Here is a 22,400-nt window from a genome sequence, read left to right as displayed (position 1 = left end):
AGTTCTGACTCATGCGAACAAACACTTGAACATCACGAATAAATAACTATTTTCTGCGAACAAAAAATTAAACATGAAACAAAAAATGGTATAATACGAATAGAAAGATTGTACGTCACGAAAAAAATTAAGTACGATGAACAAAATAGTGATATACTGCTAACAAAAATATTGAATATCGCGAACAAATCGATCATACATAGAAAATATAGAACAGAAATATCGCGAACAAATAACTTAGACTACATCTTCGAACAATTTAATCTACAAAATAACAAATAACATAATAACTTAATTATTTAGTCATGAAAAAAACATTAACATGAATAGAGATGTGTCCACTTTAAACAAATTATATGAACCTATTAAACAAAACAACTACACACGTCGAACAATTTACACCAATTCACAGAACAAAACATGCATAAATTATATGAACTTACGGAATAAAATTTTATACAGCTTGAATAATATATAAATATGCAGAACAAAACAGTCGTGCACGTCGAACAAATTGCACGAACTCATGGAATAAAATAATACCCAAGAAAAATTTAAAATAAAATAAATAATATCAAAAGGGAAAATAATAAATTAAAACAAAATAAATTTAAAAAATAAAAAATAGTATAATAATTAATAATAATAATTTAAAATAAAAGGAAATAACAAAAAGATAATAAAATAATGAAACATAATATATTAATAATAAAATAAAATAAAATGAAAAAGGTAAAAAATAAAATAATATGGAATAATAAATTAGAAAAAATAAAATAAAAAAAGGAAAAATAATATAATAATCAGTAATAAAAAAATACTAAATAGAAAAATAAGATAAAGAAGAGAAGAGGAAACAAAATAAAATAAATTAGGAACATGTTATTTTTATGAAAAGAAAAAAGAAATAAGGGAAGGATAAAAATAATATTATAATTAACCATTAATGAAAATATTAAAAAATACAAAGGGAAATAAAAATAAAATAAAAAGCAAAAACAAAATAAAAAATATAAATATAACAAACTAAGAAATCTTGGACTGAAACAAATCTCTAGTTAAATTTTGACCCAACTCATTCCTTCGTAGATGGGCTAAAGCTACAAAACGTAGGAAGGAAAAAAACTAAACGGGTCGAAACTTATCTAACGGCTCGAATCCTCGACCCACCTGTGTGTGCGATAGATAGCCATCTACGCCATGATCCCCTTGGTACGCCTACACATCTCATAGCAAGTAATCCTTCCGTTCTAAATTATAGATCATTTTTGATATTTTAGGATTCATAAATTTTGTTATGTATATAGATATACACTATGCCTAGATATATAGAAAAATTATGAATTCAAAAATATCAAATGACCAATAATTTGGAATGAGGAAATATTGTACTACGTACTTAGGGCTGTTACAGGCAATTTAACAACCTTGGTCCCAAGCCGAAGGGGGATATTTAACTACAGATTTGCCATCCATGCATCATTGAAGCAATATTTTTGCCATTTTTGCCAACTCATTGTGCCAGCATGGATGAGGGATGTGAAATGACTAAAATGCCCCCGCTTTATCCCTTTAGCCCCACAGCCCGCCCGACCCTCAGCCACGAGCCGCTCATTCCCTTCCCTTACTCCCTCTGCTGATTCTGCCACCACCGGCCGCCTTCCTCCATGCAACGCTATGCAAGCACCGAACGTCGCCATTGGACCCACGCTCATCGCGCCACCTGCTCCCTTCTACCCTCCACGCCACTTGCCCTGGCTGCCCTCTGCATCCACCGCCCCACGTCCTTGAGGTCCACACTGCAAGCGGCCGTCCGACCTAGAGCTCTGTGTGCGATGACGCCCCGGCCATCACCTAGCTCCCACCACCAGAGACACTCGCCTGGTTCGGGTCCATTCTCATCTTTGGTGCCGTGTGGACGTTGCTAGGCAAGGGAGCCCCCAACAAGCCGGCACCAGTACCTCCTGTTGGAATTGATCTTGGCTTAGTCAAAGAGGATCGAGTCCTAAGGGGTTAACAGCCACCCACGTTGCCTAGGGGTTAACAGCCACCCACGTTGCCCTGGTCGAGTGGCAACAAACCCAACTAATGGCCTGGTCCCTAGGACAACCCGTACTATAAGAAGGGAACCCTTGATCCCAACGAGATGAGAGCTAATGATCTCGGTATGGGTACGGACTAAATGACCTACGCCGACCACCATCCTTCCATGATGGTATCCGTCACTTTGGAGTTCATCCTCGCCACGCCTGCTTCCTCAAGCAGGCATCGGGACTTCAGCAACCCCAAGGGTATCTTCTAACACTCATGTAAGTGAGATTAAGTCTTAGAGGTTGTTTGGATACCCTCAGCTAAACTTTAGTACCTGTCACATCGGATGTTGGATACTTCTAACACTCATGTAAGTGAGATTAAGTCTTAGAGGTTGTTTGGATACCCTCAGCTAAACTTTAGTACCTGTCACATCGGATGTTGGATACTAATTAGAAGTATTAAACATAGTCTAATTACAAAACTAATTACACAGATGGAGTCTAATTCACGAGATGAATCTATTAAGCCTAATTAGTCCATGATTTGATAATGTGGTGCTACAGTAACCATTAGCTAATGATGGATTAATTAGCCTTAATAGATTCATCTCGCGAATTACACTCCATCTGTGCAATTAGTTTTGTAATTAGCTCATGTTTAGTCCTTCTAATTAGCATCCGAACATCCGATGTGACCCTTCTAAAGTTTACCATCTCGTATCCAAACATCCCCTTAATTAATTATGTTCTTAGGTGTTCATGTCATTAGGCTATCAGATACTAAGAATCAGTCGTGTGAATCTCCTGCACCTCCGTCCCCGGTTCACCGCTAGAGCAGGACCTGGGCGGACATGCCTGCTGCCATGCGATGTGAATTTGGGGATTAAATGACTACGTTATGCTCACCGATGTGTCGACCGTGGTCTGCGCGCTCGCCATGGTCTTCCTCCGTGAGGGCCCTAACGGACGCGGATGAGGCGGAGGATGGGCGCGGCTTCGCCGCCATCAACTCGCTCGCCGTCGACATCGCCCAGTACCTCCTCGCTGCCGACCTCATGGGCATCGGTGGCCGTGGCGGGGCTATCTTGGGCGTCCTCGTGGCTGTGCTCCCTGTGCTCCTCGTGTCCCCGGCACCGTACCGGCGCTCCTGGCGTGGACATCGTGGGTGAAGGCCTGCAAGGCCACGAACGTCGACCTCGAGGAGGCAGACTTCCTGGCGTCCGCAGCCGCGCCGCTGCTCTTTGCAGCGAATGCGGCAGGAAGGAGTGAGGAGGACGAGGCGCGGGCGCCTGGCGAGCGGCAGCGGCTTGACGAGGAGCACACGATCACGCAGGCACTGACGTTGCTGGACTTCTAGTTCTAGCTGATGTTCGCGTGGGCAGCATGGTCATTTTTACATGGCCGATCCAGGAGGTGGCCCACGTCAGCAAAAGTGTCAATTTCCTTATATAAGTACGACGACAACAGAACGATAAATAGTTAAGGTTCTGTTTGGTTCCCATCTCCTAAAATTTTAGTGACTAAAACTTAGTTAGTTTTAGTCACATTTTAGTCCACCTCCTAAAGGCTGTTTGGTTCTAGTGACTAAAACTGTCTAAAAGCAATAAATGCTGTGGCAAAATGACCATGCTGCCCTCCTACCAGTTGCCCCTCCCATCTTCAGCTCCTCCCACCATGCTCACTGCACCACCGTCATTTCCATGGTCCGGTGCTTCCCTAGCTCCACCTCGTGGGGCTCCCCCACCGGCGGCACCACCAGCCACTTATTCCGGCTCGCTGTCGCGCCCTTGCGCCGTGCCGCCATTAGACGAGAGGGAGAGGGCGGATCCGGCAGGGGGAGCTTCGGGGGCGGTGGATCTGGCATCGGGGATGGAGGAGCGAGCGGTGACCGGCGTGGGAGGTGGCGGCGGCGGCAGCAGTAGCAGGTGGAGGTGGGCAAGCCGGTGGGGAGGCCGAACCCTGTAGGGACTCGCCGGCGACGGAGGCGGGGAGGTGGTCGGGCTGGGGCGTGAGGGCGGTCGCGGCGTGGGAGAAGCCATCGCGGAGATGATGCCGGCAAGGAGTGATGGTGACGGTGTCGGTGTTTTAGACCGGCAACCCGCCTAGGGGGTACCCTAGGTGGTCTTTTATGCGGTAAGGGTCGTCGAGAATCAAGGAATCAATGGTGACGCAAGGAACACGATTTAGACAGGTTCGGGCCGCTAGATCGCGTAATACCCTACGTCCTGTGTGTTGGTTTGTATTGATGTATGTTCTAGTCTTGAGGATTGTTGTTTGAGGGGGGGTCCCTGCCCGGCCTTATATACCCGGGAGGGCAGGGTTACAAGTTTGAGTCCTAGTCGGGTACTATTACAGAGTTCTACTCGGTATCGGCCCGAGTAGTTTTCCATAAACATACAAGACTAGTCCGAGTAGGATACGCCCATCCTTGTTCTGATCAAGTTCGAGTACGTCCCTTAGTGGGCCGTCCGAGGCCTACTCGTGGGTCTGGGGAGTAGTCCCGACAAGCCCCCGAGTACTTTGTAGTCGTGCGCCATAGTCTTGGGCACTGCAGGCACTACCCGAGTAGTTTTGCGGACTGAAGTGCCCGAGTACTGTCGCGTGGCTGGAAGGTACTCTTTCTGCAGCTTCGAGTTGTCTCCGTCCCGAGTAATTTTTATATGGTAGTGCGATGTCAATCGCACTCCATATGGAGTAGCCCCCGAGCCTTAGGTTGAGTCGAATAATCAGGCTTAGGGTCAAACTAGCTTTTGTCCATTTTACCCTCGGAGATCTTGAAAAAGAAAAAACTGACCAACGGGTATAGTACCCGCAGCCCCCGAGCACTTAGGCGATTCCTGTTGTTGAAGTGGTGAGCAATCCATTGAATGTAGTAACTGTTGGGTGTTTATTGCGATTAATACGCGATTTAATCTGTCCGTTGCACAACTGACGCGTCGAATCCGGAGCCGGCGGAGATAAATCTGGAAAGCCCCCTTTGCGGTTGCTGTGACGCCGTACGGGCATTAGATCTATTTCGTCCTCCTCCTCTGTGCCTTCGCTCGCTGTGTCACTGCCGCCAGTGCTGCCACCTCCGCCACTGCCGCTTTTTGAGTTAGATCCGAGTGGAAGCCTCTTCCCTAAGTCGAGGTTGAATCCATCGAATGCGCTCCAAGAAGATGGGCAAGAAAACCGAGAAGATCCAAGGCAAGGCTCCGGCGATGGGCAAGGTTAGATCCAAGAAGGGGAAGGAGTTGGTGCTACCGGCGCCGAAGGTGGGGCCGACGAACCAGACTGCTCCGCCGCCACCTGGGGCAACTTGGCAACACTCAGTGATGAAGGAAGAAGGAGTCCAAGCGCTAGTCGATGCCAAGCTCCTTCAACCGAAGGAAATCGTGCAGTGGCGCCCCGCATTTCCCAATGCGTGGCAATTCGTGCAGGGTTACAAGTCTGAGTCCGAGTCGGGTACTATTACAGAGTTCTACTCGGTATCAGCCCGAGTAGTTTTCCATAAACATACAAGACTAGTCAGAGTAGGATACGCCTATCCTTGTTCTGATCAAGTCCGAGTACGTCCCTTAGTGGGCCGTCCGAGGCCTACTCGTGGATCTGGGGAGTAGTCCTGACAGACGGTGGGGCCGCGGCGGGGTGCGGCGACGGGGAGCGGCGCGCGGCGTGGCGGTGCCCCGTGGGGGTTTCATGGGGGTCTGGTGGTGGGGGTGGAGTTGCCGTGCGGCAGCGGCGAGAGGGACGCCGCCGGCGGGGGCCGTGCAGGGAGGGACGCCGGCGGCGGGCGGAATGGCGACGAGGGGCTGGACGGGAGGGAGGGTGGGAGAAAGAGGGGGGAAATAAATGAGGGGCAGTGGGGGTCCAGGATAGGCTTTAGGAGGTTTTAGGAGGGGGTGGAGCTCCTAAAAGTTTTAAGTCCCTTTTAATTATATAGTTATAGTATTTTCCCTTTTAGTTATTTTTTAGGAGTTACTCCCTCCATCCCAAATTATAAGTCATTCCAAGAATCTTAGAGAGTCAGAGTACCTTAAGTTTGACCAAATTTATATGCTAATATAATAACATGAGAACATATCTGGTACAAACCAGAAACACTGTGCAACCTTGAAAACTTTCAATCAAGGTCACAGGATGCTCATCCAAGGGACATGGGGAGGAGGTTATTTTGCACATAAGTGCCCACCACCAACATCTCAAATGGAATTTTGCAATATCCCCCCTCCCCCTATCCCTTGGATGAGCATCCTGTGGTCTTGATTGAAAGTTTCCAAAATTGCACAGGGTATCTAGTTTGCACAAGATACATTGCCTGATAACATTTATGATGTTAACTAAGTATCACTAGATTCTTCATCAATTATATTTTCACAGTATACGTATCTGATGTCATAAATCTTTATAATTTTCTCTATAATTTTGGTTAAACTTGAAATGTTTTGACTCTCCAAGATTACTTGAAATGTTTTGAATCTCCAAGATTCTTGGAACAATTTATAATTTGGAATGGAGGGAGTAAAATTTTAGGAGGGTGGAAACCACCACCGTCTAAATATCCCGGCCGAAGTAGCCCAAACGGACTCTGGTGAGTCAGCTAGTCAACGTCAACTGGCAACCGCTCCCGTGCTCGGCAACTCGGACCAGCGTACCTTGCACCGCACCCGGTTCCCGGGCCTGCGCCGAGCCTGACTGGAGGGCCGACCCGCCGAGTTCCCCACCCATTCCCCTCGCCGAGATTCCCAGCCCACCAGTGCTAAAAAGAGGTAGGGTTTCCGATTCCTTCCGCGCGGTTCAGTGCCCACCCCCGCGTGCAGCTTAGGCGAACCCCCTCCGCCTCCGCTCCTCCCACCGCGCTCTCTGTCTATCTGCGACCGCGCTTCGCCCGCCGCCGCCACCATGGGGAGGGGAAAGTTCAAGGGAAAGCCCACCGGCCGCCGCAACTTCTCCACCCCCGAGGAGATCGGTAACGACGCGTCGCCGCCCCCGTCCCCCTTTCCGTTTCGTTCGTCCGGTTTGTAAGTGGAATTTGATTTCATGTCTGGAGCTCGCCACGAGGCGACTGCTTGATCTGATGTTTCCGGCGCGAGGTGGTTTCTGGCCGGCCTTGCGTGGTCGCGCGGAATTCGAACCCTACGGGGTAGCTTGTCGCGACTGAGATTCCTGCTTTTAGTCGGCGCCGCGGGGTTACCATATAGTGATTGGATTATATGGTGTCCCGGGTCGTTGGAGGAAGGGGGATTCGCTGATCTAGTTGTTCGATTTAGAAGCTCAGTCACCTGTTTGCACGATCCGTTTGGTTTGGGTACATATTCGGCTTTTCATAGGTTTGGTTGCTTTCTTCATCCAATGATGCAGTAGGACAACATGATGCTATTCTGTTATTAATTTCCTCGCACCTTTTATTTTGCCATCACTGTCAGAGATCTTCACGTAAAAGTGTTTCTGTGAAGTTTAAACGCAGTGAGAAATCGAAGGCACGCTGTATCTGGCCTCGGACAAAGGGTCTTTAGAGGCTGGGTCCAGGAAGAAATGCTACAATTAACCTCTTACCATGCTTTTTTATTATTTCCTACTTGAGCATCCGGATGGCTGCATCCTGTGGATATCCTGCTAAAATTGACTTGGTTCTGATAACCTTTCTTTCAAATAATTGCAGCTAGTGGTACTTCAGGTCGCCCACGCACCTTTAAGAAGGTCTGTACAACTCATTCGATTAGAGTCGTCCACGTGATCAGTATACTTTTATCCCCTCTGACCCTTTTGCACTCCAACGAGTCAAAATGGATTTGTTCATCACTTCTTTTAGTATTAAGCACAGCTAACCCCATTGGATATTTCTGCAATTGAGTTTTGGCAATCATATTGTTCCAAAGTTTTAGCTCTTCTTTATTTATAATTCTAATGATGTTGTAGCACAACTTAGCTACTGCATTAGCACAATCTAATGCATATGTAAATATAAAACCACAACGAAAATTGGTTCCATTCATTATTTGTTGAATTGCTGGAAATGCCAATGACTCTGGAGTGTGCATATAGATGATTCATGATCTATGTCAATAAACATTAGTTAAAACTGTGCCGCTGACATCCATATCACCGCAAAAGTTTCCTCAGCTTAGGGTACCATCAATTAAAAAAAGAGAAGCCATTTATTTGGACAATACCTAAGGGGGTGTTTGGTTCCTTGAGCTAAAGTTTAGTCCGTGTCACATCGAATATTCGGAGGCTAATTAGGAGAACTAAATATGAGTTAATTATAAAACTAATTACACATGGAGGCTAAATGGCGAGACGAATCTATTAAGGCTAATTAATCCATCATTAGCAAATGGTTACTGTAGCAGCACATTGTCAAATCATGGACTAATTAGGCTTAATAGATTCGTCTTGCCGTTTAGCCTCCATCTGTGCAATGGGTTTTGTAAATAGTCTATGATTAATACTCCTAATTAGTATCTAAATATTCGATGTGACAGGGGCTAAAGTTTAGGGGGAGGAACCAAACGGGGCCTAAGCCACAAATTTGATTGAGCAGCTTTTAAGTTCTTATTGTAACCATTGTTTTTAAGGCATTGCCTAGGCGACAAGGCGGTGGTGGCTCGCCTTGCCTAAGGTGTCGCCTAGGTGATAAGGCGGTGGTGGCTCGCCTCGCCTCGCCTTAACGCTTTAAAAACCATGATTGTAACAATTGATTTGTATTGAAAATCAAATAGAAGGAGGAGGAGGAAGAGGAGGAAGAGGAAGAAAGAGAAGAATCTGAGGAGGAAGAATCTGAAGACGAGTCTGATGACAAGCCTGTAAGGACTTCCCAATCCAGCTAGTTTATACTCCTGCGCGTGCTTCATTGTGTAATGATTTGACATGCTATCAATTCCCAGAAACATAAAGGTACTGAAGGTATTATTCAGATTGAAAATCCAAACTTGGTGAAAGCAAGAAATATAAAGGCCAAGGAAGTTGATGTAAGTTGGTGGCTACTGGTGGCATCTTTCGTTTTTCTAATATTCGTATTTCCATCCTGTTATAGGAGACTAATCAGATGATTTGTGTTAATGCTAGTACCATGAGTTGCCTGTTTTTTCTTCCCTCTGTTATCGTGTCTATATTGCTATTGAAATAAATCCTTGTTAATTGTTATTATTTTTAATCATGCATAATCTAGGAGGAACATCTCATGTTATCTAGCTGTCTATGAAATTCATCATTATACCATGAGATGTGATGTTGTACTTCTGGATTTGACTTCCACAATTGTGTTACCATGTCTAGGTCATTGTCGCAGGCAGTTGTTTTGTGCCTGCTGTAGCCATACTCTATTTATTGAATCCTTTTTGTCTATATGCCAGCTAACTAAGGTTGCATTTTGTGCAGCTTGGAAAGACAACTGAACTCTCAAGGCGCGAAAGGTGAACTACCATATTTGGCTAAATGAGGAATTTTCTTATTTTGTCTTAATAAGTTCATGAAATTTTGATGCTTATTGTTTGTTTTTTGTGTTTTATTCATTCCTTCCCATTATCATTTGGCATGAGGAAAACTGCTAATTCAAGCCTGTGGGTAGCACAGAAATAAAATACGCAACGGATAAGCAGATAGGTGTTACAGGATGAAGGCTTTTTGCTTTTGTGCCAGATTGTTAGATAATGAGGATACATGCTCATGAATTGCTGGAGATTATTTAATAGTCTTATTTTATTTTACTGCACTACCTTGATGTTCACTTCTCTTGGGGTAGGACATTCTTGATGCTAATATTTAATGGCTTAATGAAAAATGGCAGTGATGTTGGGTGGGAGGACCTCAATATTTGTAAACTTCTTTTGCTATGAAACGTTTTAGGTCTGTGACTCTGTTTACATGTTATCATGTTTGTTTTATAGAGAGGAGCTTGAGAAACAAAAAGCTCATGAACGTTATATGAAGCTTCAGGAGCAAGGAAAGACAGAACAAGCACGGAAGGATTTAGGTGCTTATTCTATGTTATGCTTGCCATTTCTTTCTTCTAGGTCTTTTTTTCCTTGGATGTACTTAAGTATTTCTATCATACACAAGGCCACAACCTGTAATATTGGCTTCTGGAGGTATCATGACAATTTTCATTTCATTTTATGGAAACATGCATTGCAATGAAGTAGTCTGATGCTAGTGCAATCATGCAATAATCTTACCTTCTCTTCTCTTCAGCACAGGCTATTAAGATCTTACTTTAGTCTTAGCATTTAAGAATTGCAAGTCTACCTTATTAAATCGCTGCGTTTCTGCTGTAGTTTTTAGGTTCCATGCTAACTTCATTGCTGACTTTCCACCCAAAATTTAACTTATGAACTAATGTAGTTGCCTCTTGAATGTTCTTCACTTGTGGAATATGATTCTTATCTTTTCTTGTACCTAACATCGTAGAAGCTGAGATGCATGCGCCATTTAATGCTGGCTTTGCTATTGTGAGTCCAGCTCTCCAGAGTTTTTAGCTGATAGAAAATCATCTAAGATGCATGGAATACCATTAAAGTTTATTGTTACTTGTCAGCTTGTGTTACTACTGAGACACTGCTCCTGAACTTCCAACAGCCATAAGGCCCATAACCTTTATAATTCGTGAATGCAGAACGTCTTGCTTTAATAAGACAGCAAAGGGCAGATGCTGCAAAGAAACGCGAAGAGGAGAAAGCTGGTAGGTCTATTGCTATTTGTATCTCCATGATCTTAAATTTTCTTTTGACTCGATTGATCGCAAATATAGCATTTTGATGCCTTAGTTACACCATACTTGAGCTCAACAAAATGTTTGTTTTCTCTGCTTGCCTAAAAGCAAAATTTCTCATTTTGTTTGTTGGGGTTGCACTGAATTTTATTTTATTCGTGGCAGCCAAGGAGCAGAGGAAGTCCGAAGCGCGGAAGTAACTGCAATAATTATGGACCACGAAGGCATGAGCTGCGTTGATTGGATATTTATTTCCAATGCATCTGTTATCTTTTAAACTCGATCTCTATTCCCATAAAATATGTATTTACAGCAGTAACGTAGTCTTGTGGTCGTGGCATGCTGTAAACTTGAGCTTGGCAAAATTGAAATGTAGTAAGATCAGCTTGTGTGAAATTTGCCCTTTGTTTTTCCTGACGAGTCGATGCTAGGATGCTGGAGCAGCTAATCTGTTGTTAGATGACTCCGTTCTCCCTGTGAGTCACCCGAAACTAAAAGGTTTAGTTGAAGTAGGTGTCGTTCTGCCGCGTAGACGGGACTGGTTAGATGTTAGCATGAGCAATATCCCTGATCCTGGGCCTCGTTTTTGAAGTTCATGCATCGAAAATTCGAACTTCGAAACCAAAGCGAGAGCATGCGGCTGGTCTCTGCGTGCGTGCGTGCGTTTAAGCCACCCGCCGACATCTTAGCAGCGGCAGCAGCCCCCTGAAACGTGCTCTTCACGGTAAAGGCTTTCTCTTGCAATGTACTCCGTGAAGATACAGATTAAATGGTCAAATATTTTTGTGCAGATACAGATTAAAGCCACACGCCAATTAAGCATGTGAAGAATTTCTACGGTTCGAAAACCACAGTAAATGCTTTCATGACACTGCACGTTGGCTTCAGACCTTTGGCGCACCTCTAGATAGTGGAATGGTCACTAACACAGAGCATCACGACCATCTGTATGTTGTATTGGTCAATGCTTCAGTAAGTGTGTGTTTGGTTCCAAGGACGGGACGGGATGGGACGGTCCCAATTTTAGAGGTGTTTGGATGGGAGTCACGTGAGATGGGGCCATTCCCTTATAGGAATATTTCTCTAATATGCGGGACAACCCCGTCCCTCCAAATCGAGCAGACGGGATCATCCCGATTCGACGCTGTGGCTCTCCGTTACGTGTGAGCGAGCAGGTGCTGGAGAAAGTCAAGAGCGAGGCGACCACCAGCAGGACAAGCGGCGGGGGTGAGCTCGAGCAGCCATGGGAGCCCCGAGGGGATGAGCGGCAGGCGACGCGGTCACCCGCGAGCGAGCAGGTGCTGGAGAAAGGCGAGAACAGGGAAACCACTAGCAGGGATGAGCGGTGGGGGGTGAGCTCAAGCAGCCATGGGAGCCTAAGGGGATGAGCGGCGAGCTCAGGCGTCCGCTGCGCCGCCGGCAGGGCGAGCGGGAGCTCCAACGCAGGTCATGGAACGACAAGATCCGATGCGGGCGATGGGGATGGGTCCTCAGGCGGGGCGACCGAGGTCCGAAGTAGGTGGGGGCGGGGTTCCCTGGCAGCACGGCAAAGGGCTGAAGCTCCACGAGCAACACACGGCGTGGTCCCTAGGCGGCGCAGCTGGTGCCCCGAGCTGGCAGGGCGACCTCCCGGCGCGTCGCGGCCGGGGGCCAGTGCTGGCGGAGCGAGCTCCCCTGGCGGGCCGCCATCACACCGAGGAAGAAGATGTACTTGTTAGAATGACATGTGGGGCCTGCTGATGGTAGCTATTAGAAGCTGAAAACAGTACTCATCCCAAAGACCTCCAACCAAACAAAAAATGGTGACGAACCTATCCTCTCAACCAAACACGAGTCGGGACGATCCCATCTCAAAAACCTGGGACAAGACTAACCCATCCCATCTCGTCTCCAAACCAAACACACACTAAGTCAGTAACAAAGTTAGTTACAAATTTATTTGTTTCCTTGCATTTCTCACCAACACATGCTAATAAAAATGTCAACAAAAGCTGCCAGTTCAAACAAAACACCGGCCTGCCATTTTTCCGTTTCTTGCTTCTAAAGAATACTATACCCTTCAGAGATATATCTCAGGGTGTTTCAAAATTCGCCATTAAAAAGGCAATAATATATATAAATATATAACCACCTTACACCAGGGATCCTAGCTCGCTTAGTTTGTCTGAAGCAGTAAGCCAGTAGCTCCTATCTTAGGCTTATTCTGTTATACCTGTGTAAAGCCTCAATGAAACTGCCGGCAAGGTCAGTGATCTGGTGAAGAATTCTGGTTGCACTTCAACATTGAACACCAAACCTATACATAATATGATTTGCATCCTTTTGGATGATAACTAAACAGTAGCAATGGCAGTGTTTGATGTAATTTGGTCACCGAAGCTTTAATCCATGGGCTTGTTTTTCATCATCTTACGCTTTGTGGAATCCAAGTACTTCTTCCGAAGCCGTATGACCTTGGGAGTAACCTGATGAGGCTCAAATGTCAATATAAAGCAGCTTAAAACTAAATGCCAGTTGCTTCAGGAACAAAACTGTAAGAGAAGTTGGAAAATTAAATCCGGTAAGCGAACTCATTTCTTCAATAAAAGGCTAGGAGTATTACTCCAGCAAGTTAGATTTCCTCTTTGGACTAACCTGAAATTTGAAGGAATCTCCAAGACTAGCAAACATATTGCAGAGGTTACTTATATTATAAAAAAAACCATTATCCAACAAAGGTCACATCTTATAGGGCTGAGTATTGTAAAATGCATGACAGAGCTTATTGACTATTTTCTTTGTTTAGTACTGACTATTGTAAAATGCATGTAACTGTAACACGATTGCATGCCTCTGCATACTCATTCCACTATCTGATAAAGGTAATGTTGCATCCTATCTGGCTGTGAGATCTCCGTTTGGAACAGCCGCAGAGAAATAATACTGCATTCTATCCTAGGCTGCAGCCTGCAGGATCTCCATTTGGTTTAGAGGTTTTATTGTCCCACAAGTATCAAAAATATGTTTTGGCAATAGCCACTATACTATCTTTCAAAAACCATCATTACCAGGAGGACATCCAACTTCTGATCTATAGACAAGAGAACCCCCAGAAAAGAAGAATAGGAATACAACTTGGCGGTTGTAGAAGAATGCAATGTTCATGTCCATTTGTTCCATTCCTCACACAAATAGAATCAAAAGCAGAAATTTTAACAGGATTATTTGTTTGAAGAAGAATTAAGAGCACAATACTTGCCTCAATAAGCTCATCTGCAGCAACATATCCAATTGCCTCTTCCAAAGTCATCTGCATGGTTCAAAAACTTTCTTTTCAGATTTTGTGATAGCTAGGAACTCTTTTAGAGGATGCCAGAAAAAAGGACAATGCTATACAATTCACCAAACAAGTAAAAACACCAAACATAATTTTTTGTCCGTTCTCATCAGATCTCAACCCCGAATGGGTGTGGACCTAATATCATATGGTAAGAATGGGTCATAGCACATGGCTAATCTATTCACAGTGGACAATTAGCTTAGCCGACAGGTCTTGCAGTATTGTTTCCGTTGCAGAAAAGAAGAAATGCAAACTCAAGATATCTCCATAAAAGAAAAAAAAAGAATGTACCAATCGAGGTGGAGTTAGCCGAACATTTTCATCCTTTCCAGGGGCTCGGATGTTCGTAAGTTCTTTAGTTCTCACAGGATTCACCTGCCAAAGCGACATTGATTTAAAGTACAGAAAGAGAAAAAAAAGTCATGATAAACAATTGATGATCTTACGTACCTCAAGATCACTGTCACGTGAGTGCTCACCAACTATCATGCCTTCATATGCCTTTCAAATAGGAGGAACAAAGAGGGATTAGTAAACTTATTAATCCAAGATGGTAGCTCTCAAATAAATGGAGTAATGTAGTTACCTCCATTCCAGGAGATACAAAGAGGATTCCACGAGCTTCTAAACTCATAAGTGCATGTGAAGTGATCAGTCCCTTACCAACGGATATCTATACATGAACATAGAGAAATTTGAGTCAGAGTTGAAAAGTACATAGTGATATTGAAATTAGTCCTATTTATAATCAGTAGAGCCCATTTTTGTTATGGTGTGCTAAATTCTTGGCTAAAGGGAGTGTCTCTTTAAGTTTCTATAAAAACAGATTTAAGAAGCTATGTAGACATGTTTGGCAAAAAGAGGACATGAGTCAATAGAGAACTATGAAGCTGAGGGGAATGAACTTACCAGTACTCCTTTTCTAACACTGCCTAGTGCACCTCTGTATTTAGCATACGCTGCAATCACAGGTCAAATAATCATGAATGTCTATTTAGTCCTCGAGAGTCGATAATCAAGACTGCAATAATTAGTAAGATACAGTTCGCTCATGCAAACAAACTAATGTGATATGATTCGGCTACACATTACAGAAAGCATAAATGAACTCAAATTGATTCAAATGAATGGGCTAAAAGGCACCCTGTCAGTGTAGCTCATCTTCTCTAATGTCACTACTCACAACACAACCCATGCATGTTAAACTGCCTATGTAAAACAAACTTCAATTGACATCTAGCTATTGATAAACAGAGCAAAATGATTTCAATTAAAAAAAACTCGACCTGTGGGGGGTAAGACAGCCCCCGAGCATTTTGCTAAGAAGAGAAGACCTTCTCACGCAGGTTGAGAAGACCCCCGAACCCCTGCCCCACCCTTACACAGCAGCATCATAGCCCATGTGAGACGACCAACGACCGGGGCCGGGCCTTAGACCTGTGCTTTGGCGTGGTGGCAGACGAGGGGATTTTTGTACCCCAGCCTGAAAATTCGCTCCCACGGGGAGTTGAACCTAGGTCCTGAGGAGTGCTACTGGTATCAATTTAAAATTAGGCACCTTGTGGCAACTGGTAACAATCACAATCCATAAATACTTTAGTTTAGCATGTTTTAGTTACATGTATTCCCTCTTTCAGAAATCAAACAAAAGAACCAAATTTACAGTAAAAGCTAAAAGAAACCTGACCGCAAAGTTTCAATGATATTGATGTTCAACTTATAATATCCTTTGGCTTTGGGTTCATCATTTCAGAGCTTATGTGTAACCTTTGACTTACGGTGTTTCAAAGAACATCTATGCTAAGCACTCACAGATAATTAAAACCTGCAGTGAGTAAATGGGCAGGCCAGTTTATAGTTTGCCTCCATATTTGGACGAAAACAACTCAATTTTTGGCAATAGCACATAGATCAGTAACAGACTTGAATGTGATCAAGCACTGAATTGAATGATCAATAGAAATATAGCATCATACCCTGGAAAGCACGGTGCATAAATCCAGTTCCGCGTGTAAAGCTGCTGAAAATTCCTTTAACACCCACCAAACCCCTGCATCCCATAACAGATCATTTGGTATTACGGAAAACAAAAGTGGTCAATACTCTACAAAAGGCAAAATAAACACCAGAATCACAAACTGGTTAGGTTTAAAAACGAAACATGACAAAGTTATTTATTTATGATATCGTGACATTCAAGTTGCCTATAGGCAACAAATCCTATTGGGAACATGGAGAAAGGCATCATACAAGCAATGAATGGCTTGGGCTCCCAGTATAAAAGTGTTAGTAAATTCTACTAGGAACATGCGGCATTCTACAAATAGAAGCGTGAATGACTTGGGCTAGCAGTATAAAAGCGCACGGTGAATTACAACTACAGAAGCATTTATTAGTAAAAATGGTCAGTTAAAAATCTGGCGCGGCATGCTTTTCAAGGTTACATGATGTAACCAGTCATTAGCATAAAATACCAACCACTGACCTAGATGGACAGGTCATAAAGATCCGAGTTCTTCCAGTTGTCCCAGGAACTGGGCCCATGTCAAGTATTTCACCCTTCCTGTGTGTAAGGGTTTCCAAGACGAAACCCACATGCTCTTCATCCACCTACAATATCTCATTGGTATTCAAATTAGGGTGAGAAGGAAACAAAGACAAATTAGCTCGCTCAACCATAGATTCCTGATTTATACCTCAACAGTTACTTCTTCAATAGGCTCCAACCTTTCTCCACGCTCTGTTTTATACCTATTTCAAAAAGGAGGGGGGGGGGATGAATAAGTTAATTGCTCGCACATGGCGTTGCATGCCTTAGAAAGGAAATTTTAAGAAAAGAAATGTGGTGTAGAAATAGATATGTAGCTAGATATACTTTACAATTACGTGGAAAATCGTAACTCACATCACTTTTGGGGGTGAGACTGAAAGCTCAAATCCCTCACGCCGCATGTTTTCAATTAATATTCCTGGAAGACACACAGGTCATCATTGATATTCTTGACTACACATTAATTGAAGTACGAGGAACTTCCAAATGGTTAACTGAAATTCAGTCACGCAATATCAATCAAAAGAATAGGTAAGATTTCATCAACAATGCCGACCTAACTGAAGTTCTCCTCTTCCTTGAACTTCATAAGATTCTGATAATGGTCCAGGAAGAACATTAATTGCCAAGTTTGTTTCTGCCTCTGCCATCAGGCGGTTACCAATTTTTGCTCCAGTTAGCTGCAAAATTATAGTAAGTAAAGCCAAATCAGCAGCTACTTTTATGTTCCTTTAATGAATACAATTTTTATACTTATAGATTTAGAAATTGCACTAGAATGTCATCCTACAAATTAAATTAAGTTCAGTCGGTCAGTCCAGTCCATCTGTCCATGTTTAGCTAGTGTTGAGCGACACACGGAGCTGGTCTATAGCTCTTGTTGTACTTATCCCCTTTAACCAAATGAGGCTGATCACTAGAGTTCTGTTTAGCGGAATGACAACAAGAAGCATAGTTAAGCCCGACTTAGGGCCTACTTGGTTTAGTGCCAATTTTTGCCCAGCCAAAATCTGGGCATTCCAAAATTAGGGTAAGAAATTTAGGTACTCACTTAGTTTAGTGCCAATGTATGGCAACCAATACTTTCCACCCTTGTGAGTTTCAAGAAGTTTCTAGTGTCTTGCCTTAGTTTTGGCTATAAACATTGGCATGCCAAATTTTGGTAATGAACCAATTGATAGCCAAAATTTCTAGGCATGCCATGGTTTTGGTTGGGCAAAAATTGGAACCCAACCAATCAGGCCCTTAATTTCCAAATTGATGGCAGAAAGTGGTCAGAAGTTTAAAGAAGGGCTAAAGTTTGCTTACGTCAGACAACAGGAATACATGCAAACAAACTTTATAATCACTCAAGTATAGGGGACACTGCAAAAAATAACCTTGCTGCAAAAATAACCTAGCACCAAAACTTGGATTTAGTCCTCCAAAGCTAGTGTGTTAGCTCCTTACTCTTACCTAACAATTTAGAATACGAGCAAACTCCACAGAATGATTTAGGGACTTGACGAGTTTGTAAAAACACAACTACAACAACAAAGCCGTTTAGTCCCAAGCAAAATGGGGTAAGCAAGAGATTAAACCCAATTACAGTGATATAAGATTAAAAATTAGACATATTTTAACATGCAAATTTACCAGACAAACTTCAAATGTACCCTGACCAATCTAGATTGTTGTTCAGAATCCAGCATACAAGACTTTGACATCAAGAACTTGATTTTGCAAAAAAATAGGATACACTATGATCATTCTGTAACAACTAACAACTTCAGGGAATCCAATTTAATCATGGATCAGATATTAAATTCCCAGCATCATCCATGTCTCATCCATATAAAGTTATTTGTTACTTACATGGGTGCCATCACGACCAGCCAATGGTGAATCATTCACACCGAACGTCATAGATATTGTGGGAGGATCCAACTCAATTGTAGGCAGAGCAGTCATTACCTAAAAATAGCAACCACTTAGTATTAGTGAATTTGAGGCAACTGACAAGGATAAGTAACCTCAAGACATAGTTCTACCTCTGAATTTGACACAGTATGTCCAATTGCTGGAGCAGCCAATCCAGCCATTGAAATTATATCACCAGCTCCTGCAGTCTCTACTGTTACCATACTCGTGCCTTTCTTTTTCATGAGTTTGATAACCTAATTTATTTAATATAATTTGAAAGTCAATGAGGCTTTTGAGTTGATAATTAACGCATACTGAGGAGAAAATAATTTGATCAGAAATTAAAAGGAAAAAGTCCACAAAGTTCTCGCAAACCTTTCCATCTTCGATCTTCTGAACTCCATCATCTGTGCTGCGAAGACCATGCACTTTGTCACCAACACGGACAACTCCAGATCTTACTCTCCCAGTGAGTATTCGTCCTAGATAAAAATCACGTTCCATCATGGAAACCTGTAAAAGAAAATAAATTGCAAAATAAATCTATTACATCATGCATAACTGAGGATGAAATCGAAGAATGAGAAAGAAATTGCAAAAACGCCCTCATCTCAAGCAAAATAAAGTTTCAGTATACTAACCAACATTTGGAATGGGGCCTCAAGATCAGCTTTTGGTGAAGGAATGTGTTGTATAATGGAATCGAGCAACGAAGACATATTCTTTGCATTATCAGGGGGGCTCTTGGTGAAAGTTAAGGAAGCCCACCCTTCTTTTGCTGATGCATAAAGAACTGGGAAATCTAGCTGTTCTTCTGCAAAATCCAAACAAAATATGGTCACAAAAAAAAAAGAATGGACTTCAATGGAACCAAATTGAAAAGCAGGACGGCACCTGTAGCTCCAAGGTTTGCAAAAAGATCAAAAACCAAGCTCTCTACCTCATTGCAGGTTTCTTCTGAAACTGTAGAGCATAAAAGAGTTACAACAAACCTGAAGTACCAAGAACTTATAGATGGCAACACTATTGAATAGCACAGTTTCATCTGATTTAAAGCAAGTCTATATATTGCATAAAGTTCAGTTCCCAAATAAATTTTCTAACAGAAATTTAGAAGATTCAACCAAAACCATTTCTAAAGAAAGAGCCTGATTAACATAGATGGATTTAACATAAGAAATTGATGGTTTACTGATATTGCCAAAAGAACCTGATTTTCTAGTGACTCCTTTTGAGTAAAAATCATAAGGCATCTACATTGTACTTGTCTTTCCCTTGCTTTATTTAAATTAAGCTAACATGCAAATATTTTTACTTCAGATGCCATGTAGTCTGTATTTACTCGTATTATTGTAACTAAGTAGATGGACATGCTCACCTTAAGAATCTTATCAATTACAGTTTACTTGATCAAACTTAATTAGAATGATGAACACCAAAATAGTTTCTCTGTAAAAAACTATCTCGTTGTATCTTTAACCCTGATCCGTTGCACTTAGAAAAAATAATTTTAAAATCTGATATTGAGCAGACCTGAAGGCCTATCAACCTTGTTGAGGAGGAGAATTGGGCGCAAGCCATACTTCAAAGCCTTTGAAAGCACAAACTTAGTTTGTGCCAAAGGCCCCTCTCCAGCATCAACAACCAAGACAGCACCTTCCACCATTCCAACAACCCGTTCAACCTGCAAAAAAAAAGAGCGGCAATAATTGTATTATATTTCACACCAAAGATATCAGATCCAAACCATAGAAAATGACATGGGGAATGCATACCTCACCACCAAAATCAGCGTGACCAGGTGTATCAACCATGTTGAGCTCATTTTCCTTCCAAGAAACAGAAGTGACCTAAAAATAGCTAAAATCAGCAAGCAGTGCTACTTAAGATGTCGTGCGGCGTGATCTATATGGCAAGAAGCATGCCAGCCTTTGCAAATACAACAATACTCCACTACAGCAATCAATGCAAATACAACAATATTTCACTTAAGAAACAAGGGTAATGCTAATCAGAGCAGATCATCAGTGCCTGATTTCCACATGATCTGTCCGAGCCAAATATTTCGAAACCCAGACTATGAAGATATGTTAGTTCAAATCAAAGGATAGTGAAATAGTGTAGGTTTGGTATAAACATCAAAACTAACTTGGCATGCAAGACATTACATTAGATAGCTGACATGTCAAGCCCGTATCACATCAACAGGATTGATTGTTGCTACATCTTATAAGACCCCATACAAAAGATATGCAATGTTTTTGTAGTCTGATTTTCATTTCGCTCACTTCAATTTAATGGGAACTACTGAAACACAGTTATCCTATTTTTCCTAAGAAGTGCTTGACCTGATTCTTTGCTTCCGATTTACTAGACAAATAAAATGAAAGTACCGCATAATGGTTGTTAATTAAACTCCTCAACCGCATATGGAAGAATGTTCTAATGAAAGAATTAAACTCTTCAACCCCATAATTAAGTGGCATCGCAATCAAGGAGCAGTTAGTATGTTCTAATCTATATACAGCCAAATGGTACATAATACCTTATTACTATTTTAATTATGAGGCCCTTGTAACTGTTAGTTGCACAAAGTTGATGACACTGCCATTTCCACTCTGACAAGCATGGTAATTAAGCCCGAACTTATGCAAAAGAAAATTAACAAGACTGTTGTGTTAACGTGTTAACAGGAGATATCAGATGTGAAGTATCAGTATCGGAGCAGTGAACCAGAAACGACCTACACAAAAATATTTTACATGCCAAGTGTAGTATTTTTTTTTCTAGTAGCAAGCTTAACAATTCTTCATGCAACATGGAAACACCAACTTGTCATTCTTGATGCTAGCACGTGGATTGATGTCATATTGGGTTTTAAATTTGCTGCCAGAAGGCAAGTAGCCTAACAAAAAAAATAGATGTACGTATCATAGGAAAATTCCAATCCGTTCCAATCAAATTATCTGAGGAAAAAAGTGAGTTTAAGTGTTCAATGAAATGATTCATGAGAATGCAGGTGATTATGAACAAGCAAATTAGGCCGAATGTTACTTATGCTACTTCCAGCTGTCATGGAAATGGGCACGAGGTATGTGCAAATTGACACATATGAACCACATGAGTCATCAAGCACAATACACACTCCGGAATAGTCATTGAACCAGTCATGACATACTAGCATCCATCCTCGGACCAATTCAAAATCACCAATCAATAAACACAATGAAGTCAAGCAAACTTCGATGCGTCACTCAGAATTATGGGACACAGAAGCCAAAATTGGTGATGGCCTCTGAAGTCTGAACTGGATCTCATTTACTTCTACCAAGTTTATGTTAAGACCCTTGTTGTCATGCGCGCAACTTGTCCAGCGAATGGTGGTAAGATAAGAATCCCAAGCTCCAGCCTCACTAACCATGCGAGTAACCACGAGTCTAAGAGCTGTGTTACTTACCTTGGAGGCAATGGTGATGCCGCGCTCGCGCTCGAGGCTGATGGAATCCATGGCGCGCTCGTGGGGGATATCAGCACCGCACTGCCGCAGGAGCCGGTCCATGAGCGTCGTCTTCCCGTGGTCGACATGGGCTATGACCGCCACGTTACGGATGCGGGACGGGTTCATGACGCCGCTTGGGGTCAAAGCAGGCGAGGCAGCGGTAGACGCCGCCGCGGAGGAGTAGAGCCGGCGCAGGAGGGATGACCCCAGCGCCGATGGGGACGAAGCATGGGAGAGAGAGTGGGTGTGTGCCCGGCTCGCCGACGAGCGGAGACCGCGGAGCAGGAGGGCTGCCGCCATCTCGTTCGCGGCGGCGGCGGAGGCGGCGGGGAAGGGTGGATCCTGATATTTTTGCGCGGTCGGGAGCGGAAAGCCCACCAGCGCAGCAGCTCGAGGGTTTATTCGGG

The 22,400-nt window shown here is 43.1% G+C and overlaps 2 protein-coding genes across 2 annotated transcripts; one reads left to right on the top strand and one right to left on the bottom strand.

Moving 5' to 3' along the window:
• The first annotated feature begins 6,769 nt into the window (after positions 1–6,769).
• Positions 6,770–11,127, top strand: LOC101780556 (28 kDa heat- and acid-stable phosphoprotein). Its single transcript, XM_004969916.3, has 8 exons — positions 6,770–6,981; positions 7,675–7,712; positions 8,735–8,818; positions 8,900–8,983; positions 9,393–9,427; positions 9,902–9,987; positions 10,627–10,692; positions 10,888–11,127. Exons 1-8 carry the CDS (start codon positions 6,915–6,917, stop codon positions 10,920–10,922), a joined length of 495 nt encoding a protein of 164 aa, XP_004969973.1. The 5' UTR covers positions 6,770–6,914; the 3' UTR covers positions 10,923–11,127.
• A 1,477-nt stretch (positions 11,128–12,604) lies between these two features.
• Positions 12,605–22,373, bottom strand: LOC101780158 (GTP-binding protein TypA/BipA homolog). The gene is made up of 19 exons (XM_004969914.2): positions 21,952–22,373; positions 20,270–20,344; positions 20,028–20,178; positions 19,389–19,457; positions 19,136–19,308; positions 18,870–19,007; positions 18,623–18,748; positions 18,447–18,545; positions 17,149–17,272; positions 16,947–17,010; positions 16,738–16,792; positions 16,527–16,651; positions 16,018–16,091; positions 14,951–15,000; positions 14,628–14,714; positions 14,492–14,542; positions 14,333–14,416; positions 13,961–14,011; positions 12,605–13,187 (listed from the first exon to the last, which is right to left on the bottom strand). The coding sequence occupies exons 1-19, from the start codon at positions 22,291–22,293 to the stop codon at positions 13,104–13,106; spliced, it is 2,022 nt and encodes a 673-aa protein (XP_004969971.1). The 5' UTR covers positions 22,294–22,373; the 3' UTR covers positions 12,605–13,103.
• Between the last annotated feature and the right edge of the window lie 27 nt (positions 22,374–22,400).

Source organism: Setaria italica, chromosome V (genome assembly GCF_000263155.2).
Source record: "Setaria italica strain Yugu1 chromosome V, Setaria_italica_v2.0, whole genome shotgun sequence".
Lineage (NCBI taxonomy): Eukaryota > Viridiplantae > Streptophyta > Magnoliopsida > Poales > Poaceae > Setaria > Setaria italica.
The sequence above is the reverse complement of the archived record's forward strand: the minus strand, read 5'-3'. Positions and strand labels throughout refer to the sequence as shown.

Coding starts and splice junctions, on each gene's coding strand:
- LOC101780556 (XM_004969916.3), top strand. CDS start 6,915: ATGGGGAGGGGAAAGTTCAAGGGAAAGCCCACCGGCCGCCGCAACTTC. Junction 6,982..7,674: donor CTCCACCCCCGAGGAGATCG/GTAACGACGCGT, acceptor AAATAATTGCAG/CTAGTGGTACTTCAGGTCGC. Junction 7,713..8,734: donor GCCCACGCACCTTTAAGAAG/GTCTGTACAACT, acceptor AAAATCAAATAG/AAGGAGGAGGAGGAAGAGGA.
- LOC101780158 (XM_004969914.2), bottom strand. CDS start 22,293: ATGGCGGCAGCCCTCCTGCTCCGCGGTCTCCGCTCGTCGGCGAGCCGG. Junction 17,273..18,446: donor CTGGTCGTGATGGCACCCAT/GTAAGTAACAAA, acceptor ATAATTTTGCAG/CTAACTGGAGCAAAAATTGG. Junction 14,543..14,627: donor TTGTATCTCCTGGAATGGAG/GTAACTACATTA, acceptor CCTATTTGAAAG/GCATATGAAGGCATGATAGT.